At 36.2% G+C, this 11,087-nt stretch overlaps 2 protein-coding genes across 2 annotated transcripts in view; both read left to right on the top strand.

Annotated features, from left to right (window-relative positions):
- The window catches only part of LOC102021810 (olfactory receptor 1052-like), a 6,323-nt gene extending 3,876 nt beyond the window's left edge, over window positions 1–2,447 (top strand). Inside the window, exon 2 of the mRNA XM_005413486.2 lies at window positions 1,486–2,447. Coding sequence (XP_005413543.2) covers window positions 1,486–2,447 — 962 coding nt within the window. The remainder of the gene's footprint in view (window positions 1–1,485) is intronic.
- Window positions 2,448–2,567: 120 nt separating this feature from the next.
- The window catches only part of LOC102014718 (olfactory receptor 1052-like), a 13,589-nt gene continuing 5,069 nt past the window's right edge, over window positions 2,568–11,087 (top strand). The window contains 2 exon segments of the mRNA XM_005413465.2: window positions 2,568–2,651; window positions 4,285–4,348. Coding sequence (XP_005413522.2) covers window positions 2,568–2,651; window positions 4,285–4,348 — 148 coding nt within the window.

Genomic DNA, 11,087 nt, shown 5'->3' with positions numbered 1-11,087 from the left:
GCAGGCGCTTTTGCCGCTGAGCTAAATCCCCAGCCCCTGATGATACTTTCTTAATGTGATGAAGTACAATTTATCTATTTTTATGGTTTGTCTGTACCTTTGGTGTTCAATCTATGAGGTAGTTGCCAAATCTAGTGTCATGAAGACTTTCCCCATGTTTCCTTCTGAGAATTCTACAGATTTAGCTCTTAAATTTAAAGATTTTACCCATTTTTGAGCTAATTTTATATATAATATATGATAAAGGTCCTACTTTCTTCTTTCACCTGTGCATATCCTATTTTCTCAGAACCACTCTTTTGAGAAGACCATCCTTCCCCTACTGAATCATCTTGGCAACCTTATTGAAACTCAATTAGCCATGTAGGTGAAGGCTTAAATTGGCTCTCTATTCTACTCCATTGATCTATATGGCTCTCCTTATGCTAGTAGGATGGTATTTTAATTACTATAATTCTATAGTAAGTTTTAAAGTCAGGAAGTATGAGTGTTCTAGTTTAATTCTTTTTCAAGACTGTTTTGACATTTTGGGGCCCCTTGAAACTGCATACAAATTTGAAGGTGAACTTATCCATTTCTGTGAGAAAAAAAGGCTCTTGCCATACAATATGGATTGTGTTGAGTCTCTAGATCACCTGAGTATTACTGACATCTTAACAATTTCAAGTCTTCCTTTCAATGAATGCAAGATATCTTTCCATTACTTAGGTTTTCTCATTTGTTCCAGCAATATTTTGCAATTCTCAGTGTATAAGTCATTAACTTCATTAGTAAGATTAATTCTAAGTACTTAATTCCTTGGATACATTGTAAATGGAATTGTTTTTTTCCTTTTTAGATTGTCATTGCAGGTGTATAGAAATATAACTGGCGTTACGTAGAACTTTGTTGAACTTGTAGATCTTATAGCTTTTAAGTGGATTTTTTGACACTTTGTATATTTGGGCTCATGTCATCTATGAGTCTCTTCTTATCCAGTTTAGAAAATTGTGTTCATTATATTTAAAATTTATAAAGAGAGATCAAGATTTATAAATCGAAAAAAAACTGCAAAGGAGTTTGACTTTGCAGATTACTACAGATGATGGAATTCTTCTTTGTAAACTTTTTATTTTCTTTATTTTAGCAATGAGAGACTATTTCTCAAAAACTTAGATGCTTACAGAAAAAGACAATGATAAAAGGGAGAGATTAAGGAGACAAAAAAGAGTTCACACCAATGCAAGGGTTAATGGCTTTTGGTGACTTTAAGTAAGCCTTCATCTATTTTCAACCATCATTAACCACTAAAAATTGCAGGAAGTTTTGACCTGAGCTAGGTAGACCCATTAAGTGAAAAGTAATGTTCTTCCAAAGTCATCCCCAAAGATTATTACTGCCCAGACTGCTATATGTCAACATTAGTTAGTATGTGTCTACTGATTTCCAAACTCATAGGAGGGTGTTCTTAATATGTTCTTCTTGTGGTTTCTTTCTATTTCATAGCTACGACAGCATTTGAAATGGGCAATCAGACATTTGTCACCGAATTCATCTTCTTGGGATTTTCAAATCACTCCAACTTGTGGAGCTTCTTCTTTCTTGTCTTCCTCGTTATTTACCTGACAACTCTTCTAGGGAATGTCCTCATAATAATGGCCACCAGGGTCAGTCCTGCTCTCCACACACCAATGTATTATTTCCTCAGCAGCTTGAGCTTCTTAGACATTTGCTACACATCTACCACCATTCCAGTCATGTTGGTGAACTTCTTCCGGGAGAAGAAGACCATTTCCTATGAGGGCTGCCTTTCCCAGATTTTCTTCCTTCTGACATGTGCTGGCACTGAGTGTGTCTTGTTGGCTTCCATGGCTTATGATCGCTATGTGGCCATTTGCCACCCTCTTCAATATCCAGTACTCATGAGTGTGAAGGTCTGTATTTGCCTGGTGACTGGGTCCTGGCTCTGTGGGCTGGTGAATTCTGTAACACACACAGTGCTGGCAGCCACACTCACTCTGTGTGGTCCCAACAAGATCAGCCACTTTCTCTGTGACATCCCATTGATCCTGAAGCTCTCCTGCTCAGACACGTCTGTCAATGAGTCTGTGCTCCATGTGGCCAGTGCCACCATTGGCCTGAGCCCCTGCCTGTTTACTGCTGGGTCCTACATATTCATCATCTCTGCCATCCTTAGGATCCCCTCTTCTCAAGGCAGGAGCAAGTGCTTCTCCACCTGTGCATCCCACCTGACAGTGGTGATAGTCTTCTTTGGAACAGCCAACTTCAACTATGCCAGGCCCAGTGAAGGCTACTCCTTGGACATGGATATTCTGGTCTCTGTCCTCTTCTGTGTAGTGACCCCTATGTTCAATCCCATCATCTACAGCCTGAGAAACAAGGAGGTGAAGGATGCCCTGGGGAAACTGATTGGAAATTATGGGTTCTCTGCTGAGAACAGAAGTTAAATAATGTTTTACCATCTAGAAAACTTCTTAATTGAAAAAATATAAACATTCCAACCATAATTTTAATAGTCCTCTCTCTGTATATATCTATTTGGCATCTCTTGACAACTGTGGTGTCCCATGCCAACCAGGGAAGCCAATTATACTTGTGCTTATCCTTTCACACATTGTGACCTCATACATTATGTGTTCTTCAATTCAAAGGTATTGCAGAATATTTTCATCACTCTCTTCCCCAGAAACTCTATACCCATACCAGTCACTAGCCATTTCTCTCCAATTTTTCAGCTCCAGTCTAACACTAATGTATGTGAAGTATTATGTGAAGTATGACTTTCATTCTTATTTCCCCAATAACTCATCATTCTAAGGTCTTTAGTAAAAACTATTTGCGTGTTTCTTCTTCACATATGGGAAAATTCTTGCCTACTTTCTTTGTCTACAGATATTTCTATTCTAAATGCTTCGTATAGGTGCAGTAATTTAATATATGTCTTTGCGTCCGACTTCTTTCACTTAGGGCAATGTTTTCAAGTTTCATTCATTTTATGACATACATCAGTACTTTATCCCTTCCTATTGCTCAATAATTAACATCTTTTGACTGTACCACATTGATTTGTATGTTTTCACTGGATAGAAATTTTGGTCACATTTTAAGATCATAATGTTAAGTGAAATGAATGAGACATACAAACTTAAATATCACATGATTTCTCTTCTATGATTATAAATATAGTACAAATCATAAATAAAATACAAAAGAAAAAGTAGGTAATAAGGAGATAGATCTTCCTAAAATGGGAAGTGGCTAAAGATATGAGGAGGAGGGAATGATAAAAAGAATTGAGGTGTTTTATGTACATGTATCAACTCCACACAAAGGATGTAAACATTTTTCACTGCAAATATATACTAATAAAAATAGATAAATGAATAACAATTTTTTAAAAAGAAATTTTGCTCATTTTTACTTTTTGACTAGTAGGAACAAAAATATCATGAACATTCATGTGCAAATTATTTGTGGACAGTATGTTTATTTATCTTGGGTTTATGTCAGGGAGTGGAAGTGGTGGATCCTATGATAACTCAATGTCTAAAATTTTGAAGAAATACCAGATTGTTTTCAAAGCAATAGTACAATCTTACATTATACTTACAGCAGTGAATAGGCTTTCTAATTTCTTTACCTCTTCACCAATACCTTACTATTTGTCCTTTTATTCTAGCCGTTCTCAGCTGTTTGATGTGCTATATCAAATGTAGTTCAAGTTTGTACTTTCTTGATGGCTAAGGATTCTAAAATCTTTGAGAAGCACTATTTCTGTGCTTTTCCTACCCATATAGATAAATCCAATATTACTAAGACATCTTTAAGCTTTAGAAACTTAACTCTTGACATGGTTTAATTCTTTTACTTTAGTTTTTGTGCAGCAAAATGCTACAAAACATTCAGGCTTATAGCCTTATCCTCATTTATGCCCTACAGAGTTATTTGATGCGTTTGCCTTTTTCTCCTTTAAACTCCGCAGCAAGCAGTCATCACTAGGTCATGAGGAATGGCAGGGCCAGAAATCAGGGGCATGGAGGTGCTGGTAGGGAAGAAAGAAAGCTTTGCGTCTAGGTGAGCATCCCTAACTAGAAGGGGCTTAGCTCTAAGATAATGTTGTTAGTACAAAATGTGGTCAAAATACATGGTAATTGTTTAATTTTTTTTTTACTGTAAAGATACATTGCCACTAAAATGTTCTCCCTCAACTTGAAGGCACTTATTATCCCACTGTTCTTGACAATGGGTCTTTTACTGTAGTAAGTTATTTTTAAATCTAAACAGGCACTGCAGTTTTTTATCACCCCTTGTATTGTGGCTTTCTACACCTGTGCAACTGGCAGAGAAGGTAGCATGAAGTGAAAACTCCCTGTGCTATATGAAATATAACCAAATACAGTAATAACACATCCATACTTACTCCTTCTCTCCCTAAAGGGAATGAAAAGCTTCTCTCAAGATTTCAGCCACCCATAATTTCTTAGAAAAAAATCCTGTACTGAATTTTACTCACAAACAACCCTCAGGAAAGTAGGAAGCTGATCATCTCGTTTCATGCTGGGAAAAGATGAATGCCATGACCTTAATGAATCCAAGAGAGAATTAAATGCTCTTCATTTCTACAGTTTCTTTCTATTCAGGCTTTTGCCCTTGAGTTGTGTTTGCACAGTGAGGAGTCCCAGAACAGCTGCTCAGAGAGAGATAAGAAGGATATTCCCAAAAGGTTGATCCAAGGGTATTTATAAGTGGCAATTCTAGAAAAATGAATTGTGGAGAGATCAAAGAGGATTTTTGATTCACGCATTAGGCAACAGACATGCTTCAGGAAGCTTTGGAAGTCACCATCCAGTTTTACCAAACAGTATGCTTTACAGCCCAGGTACTAGTGTGGAGAACAGCAAGCTCCACAGCAAATCAGAAATCTAAGCCTTTCAGGAAGGATCAGTGGTGAGTAGTTTATTTATTTACCATCGCAATTTGAAAAGGTCTTCCAACATCAGGACATACCTACTACTCTTTAAAAGCGTATTGTAGAATATTGTATTTTCACTACCATTTTGATGGCGATTCTGTAATAACAATTTTAATACTTTTTCTGGGTGTGTACAAATTCCTGCAGTAGCACTTACAGAATCAAAGTAGAAATAACTTCAGAGATTATCTTATCCAAATCCTGAGTGATGTTTGAATTGTTTCAGATAATGTGAACAGAAAATTTTTTCACTGTAAATAATATATAATACTATATAGTAGTCTTCTGTTTTAACAAGAAAAACCAAGAGGACCAAACCAGAAGAAAGCATAAAGACATATTTCCACTATGATAGTAGGTGCACAAAAATGTTAAATAAATATAATTAACTTGGTTTGAACTTATATTTAGAAATGTATCAAGCCACCAACTACTGGTTTTCATCTTTATGTTATAACATATTGATCCTTGGAGTGTGTGTTGCAAGCGACTTATTAACTGTCACAAATCCTGAAGCTTGTTAGTGGTTTACTTCACCCACAACCCTTTTTCTAAGAAAAGTGATATATCAGGGATTATTTATAAATAGTCCCATTCCCAATAATAAGCCTTTGAGATGACGGAAAGAAAGAAGCAGAACTGCTGCTCTCAGTTAGGAACAGTACCAAGTTCACCAAGGTCACCACACCATCTCCAGTGGAATCATTGTTCTTAGGAAAGAGGAGACACTGTCCCTCATTAAGTTGCTTCCTGGCTGTGGGGCCAAGATGTCACATTTATGGCCCCATGGGCTTTTTTTTTTCTCAGATCTTCATAATATTGGCACCGAAACCACCAAATAGAAATATCTTCCAGAGCTCTCAAATTTCTGTTTTAATCCTTTGGAGTCCACACATACTGTCTTTAAAGAATCTTTTATGATTTCTACTCCCAGTGATGTTCTTTAGATATGATATTTACTTCCATAGATGGCCCTGCTTTAGTAATAAAACATTTACCGAGTGTACATTTACAGAACTAGCCCCATGAGAGTTTTTAGCACAGACTGAAATGCCAAGACTGGAAACTCAAGATGCATGTATTCAAGATTGAAGGAGCAGTTGTAAGTATTCAGTTCCTAGAAGAGTTCAAGTAGAGGCTATTCAACCAAAACTAAGTAAAAAGTAATGATAATAATTTTAAAATTAAACAAAATGTGACAGAGATTTCTGCCCTTTAGTGTATTTTATCTTTATATCATATTGTAAGCTCTTTGAAGAACAGGAATCAAATCTTGCTCTCCTTTGAGTCATTTCCTAATACTAGCATAGGAATGCATTAACCCTTACAAAGGGAATGAATTGGTTTGAATTGAAACTAGCCACTGGGCTGGGGATTTAGCTCAGCGGCAAAGCGCCTGCCCGGCAAGCTCAAGGTCGTGAGTTCGGTTCCCGGTACCGGAGAAAAACCAGAAAAACCAAAAAAACAAAAACAAAAACAACAACAAAAAAAAGAAACTAGCCACTGCCAGGAAAAGATTGTTGGAAAATATTGACAGGAAATGAAAATTTCGCAGCTTGAAGAATTTCATAATTTATGCATCATAAGAGTTAGTAAGTAGTCTTCCCTTTCCCCTCCATACCAGGAGAAACACAAGTGAGATATACAGGGCTAAAAGAAATGTTAAATGCTGCAATGAATTTCTGAGAGAGGATGAAGACCTTTTCTTGGTGAATTTGATAAGGAAGGGCTTTTAACTTACTAACTAGGTGTAAGTGCACCTCTCACTATTAGATGGGAATAGCCTAAGCTTACCACTAAAGCCTGGTCCTTGGACTGGCAGCGCTGTTATCACGTACAGACAGTGATGTACATGCACATGGAAGTCTGGAAAGTGCAGATCTGCAAAAGACCTCTGACTCTTCCATCTGATTCTAGGCACCTATATTATGGGGCAGTGTACAAATAGAAATCTGGGCTAGGCCAAAATAGCGCATATGTTCCAGAACTCCACAGCAGTAAATTAACTTCCTCATAAGCACCTGAAATCTTTACATTTTTTAAACTAAATTATCTTTGTGCTGATAATAAGTGTGTGTGTGTGTGTGTGTGTGTCTGTGAGAGAGAGAGAGAGAGAGAGAGAGAGAGAGAGAGAGAGAGAAGTAGATCAGCAACTTACTGGACAACATGAAAATTAGATTTAAAAATTTTAATCATTGTTTTGTGTTACTGAAATCAAATATGAATAGATGTTTCCCTAATGTGCTGAAAGGGTTTTCACAGTCACATCAGTTTCCATAGTTTACTTTATGTCTCTTTGTTTTCTTTGTGGAAAGAAACCCCTTAAGGTTAGTTCAACAAATATTTCCTTTACTGCCAAACCAAAGAAAAAAATTATTTTTAAATACTGCAGGCTTATTTATTTTCCAGTTGACTTAAATTTAGTTTTAAAAATTATTTATGTTTAACTTAGGACCAACTTTCTAATGAAATTTAAATATATTAAACTCCTTAAGGCCTTAAGATTTGGAATTTTTAATGAAAGCTGTGTTGGCCTATTAATCATGTGCACTAAATTCTTAGAACAAAAGATAAGAGTGCTTGGGCTTTGAAAACAATAAAGAGTTTACAAATATACAATAGCATCACAGATAACATAAAGTATCACTATAAATAATAATTGCATGACAAACTCTTTGTGCCTCCGTTTCTTTCACTGCAAAAAGGGGATAGTAGGTTGTCCGATAGGTTGTTGTGTGAATCAAGTGAGTTAATACATACATGTAAAGATCTTAGATGCAATATGTGTAAAAGTTTAGAACATTTGGGGCATTTAAGAAGTGTTAGCTATTGTTAGCTAATGTGTGCCTCTATTTAATACTTAATTTGGAAAATGCAGGTTGAATTCAGGGACGTAAAAGTGTATCTTTGCCAAGCAACTTACTGAGTTTTGGTTGGATAGGTTACACTAAGCTCAGTTTAATCTTTAAAGAAAAATGTATCTCTATTAAACTACATTAAAGAAGTACTTTTAAAGCCAGGCATTCACACTCATTGAACCAGCCTAAGAAAATTCAACCTCAAATTATTTTTTTCTGTAAAATATACCTTATATGATTATGGAAAAAAAGTCATTATTATACAACAAAAGATGTACTGTTAAGGCTGCCTGGTTCCTATGCAGCAGCGTGTAAATTCTAAGAGGAAAACGTATATTGTAACAAAAAAAAGCTGTGTAAGTAGTGATTGTTAATGATGGATTTTGATGACTGAGAACATGATTGTTATAAGTCAATTTAGTTGTCCTATTCTGACAAAGGAGCAGCATGAATAAGAAAAGCAAACTGGACATCTCACTTCATCCCATGCCACAGGCCCACAATAAATTAGATTAGCCAGTCACACCAAGGGAAAATTTCGTAAGTAGATACAGATACATAGACAGATTTTTTAAATGCCCTGTTCCTCAGGAACTTACTTCAACTAGCTAAAAGTCATATTTTATTTATTCGAAGTAATATATGCATCTTCAGAAACCACATTTAAAAAATCCCTTCACATTTATGCTTAGTTTTCTAGAGTAGATGTCCACAGACCATGCATCAGTTTCCCATGGTAAAAAATAGTGGAATTATTTTCTATGAGGAATTTAATTTCTTTCTATGACTCCCTCAACACATCTATTATAAAATAGATTGTCATATCTACCTTTTTCCTATGGGGAATTAAAAGAAAATACATACCATTGATTTTCAAATAACTTGAAGTTCATTTATGCAGTTGATAGAAAAAAGAGAAAACAAAACACACACATAAGAAATTTCTAAGATTAAATGCAGATTCCCAGCTCAATTCCAATGTTGATTTACTGTAAATCAGTGCTAATAAGTAAAGTGTTTATTAGGAAAATTACTTCAAGAAGGCAATGCCTACAGCTAAAGTAGATAGAGTGCCAAGTGTTTTCCAGTCCCTCCACGATACATCTTCACTATATTTCTTATAAACATTGGGGATCAGAGGAGCCACATCTTATTCTTCCTTTTACACTTATCTATTCTTCTTGATAGATTTCATGTACACCCATTGCTACAAAAGTCACCTTCACGACAATGACTCCCAAATCCATAACTGTGGATTTATCTTGTCTCTGGAGGGTATTTCTACGTCAACATTCCATAGATACTCAACATTCAACATTTTATTCAAATCGAATCCATTGTATCCTCCTCCTAGCCCTACCACACCTCATGTATGTCTTGTTTATCAAATGACCCCAATAGCCAGCCAGCCTGTGCAAAATGATTGTGTCTTCATTATATCTTCCCCATTGATGGACACTGAAGGACTTTCCCCATTGATGGACTTGAAAATGTTTCCTCTGTGATTGCTGCAGAGATTTTCTCCAAGCTCCAAAATGTTGCATCTTCAGTTATAGAACACTTCACTTTTATGCTGTTTTATCACTGAGGCTCTTGGATGAAGCAAAGGTGCCTAGGCCTGAGGCACAGGAACTATAAGGAACTTTCAACATAGGTTTCATAACTATCTCACCCCTCCCATCCACCTCTCAGCTACATAATAGACTTCGTGAATGAGCTTATGTGCATTTCTCTATCTATACTTCTTTCAGTTTCTCAAAGCTGAGGATTTTCCAAAAACCAGATGTCCCTTATTTTCAATTTTCCTTCACCTAACTAAAGTGGTCTGCTATTGTTGATACCCTGCCACCATTCCTGCCCACTGTCACATCAAAATCTGGCTGCAGGAAGACATGTGGACTCTCTGATGGCCCATGAAGGAAGGAGAATTTTATGAGCTTCCTATTGCAGAAGCACTGAGTTATATTTGTTCCCAAAGACCTTGTCTAGAACAGCAGGCATGATACAGACTCATATAGCCTAGTCTTGAGCCCCAAAGGCTGATTCCTTGCCTCCTTCTCTGGTGTAGCTAATGAGGTTGTGGTTGAAGTAAAAAATCACCAACCTACTCAGAAATTATCTAGAGTTTGGCAGTGATCAGTAAGGGTTATTCAATTGTCTTGTTGTAAGCTAGCAGGAATCTTCATGAACAGTGGATACAGTTATAGAGAAAAGCCAAAACTCAGACTTTAACAGTATTCCCTCCTCTACTAGTGATGCAGCTTTCACATAAGTTCACTAGTGTCTATGAGACCTCAGGGTCCTTTGTTCTATAGTAGGACAACAAAGAACTTTGATCTTGCTTGGTCTTAGAGAGACAGATTCATGCTACTTTCTTTCTGATTTCTACCATTAATGTTGCCTAGAATGCTAACTTGCCATCTCATTACCTATGGAACAGTGTCCTCAAACATGACTCCCTCCAACACGCATACACACACATAGGTACACATACATCCATTGTGAGCACAACTTTGCATCTGTGGCCCAGACCTCATGTGCACACCAATCATACTCAATCCTCTTAGACTGCTGTCAGGAAGTAACTTGATATCATCTATAAATGTGATATGCACAGAACTACAATTGTAGTAGAGATATGCAAAAATGGGAGAAAATACTTAAGGTTTTAATAACCTAAAAATTATGTAGCTCTTGTTCCAGCCAATACTGAGATGGAAACTGCATTGAAAAATGCCTCCTGATTTTATCCCTTTATCTTTTTTTTATCTTTATCTTTGTTTTTCAAAAATTGAAGTATAGTTTGCATTCAGTATAATGCACAAGTCTTGAATATACAAGTTGATAAAAATTTTAAATACATCACAAATCAACATACAGAGCATTTTCATCACTCTAGAAATTGTCTTCACACACTCTTCCAATTAATGCCATCCCTAAGCCCCAGAAGTAAGTACTTTATTACTTGATCACCACAGTTTAGTTCTGCCTATTTTTGAATTTTACTTAAAACAAACACAGCAATTTTTTTGTGTGTCTGGCTTCTTTCATCTAACACACTTTAGATCTATTGAGTTAATATTTTGGTAATTAATTTTTAAAATGACAGTATTATTCCACTGGGTAATATACCATTACTTCATAACTGTTCTTCCATTAGCCGCAGTACTTGAGCTATTATTAACTCTCATACAAATTTGTGTGTGTGTGTGCGTGTGTGTATGTGAGAGAGAGAGAGAGAGAGAGAGAGAGAGAGA

Source organism: Chinchilla lanigera, unplaced genomic scaffold, assembly GCF_000276665.1.
Source record: "Chinchilla lanigera isolate Chin_1 unplaced genomic scaffold, ChiLan1.0 scaffold00167, whole genome shotgun sequence".
NCBI lineage: Eukaryota > Metazoa > Chordata > Mammalia > Rodentia > Chinchillidae > Chinchilla > Chinchilla lanigera.
This window is presented reverse-complemented; position numbering and strand designations above follow the sequence as displayed.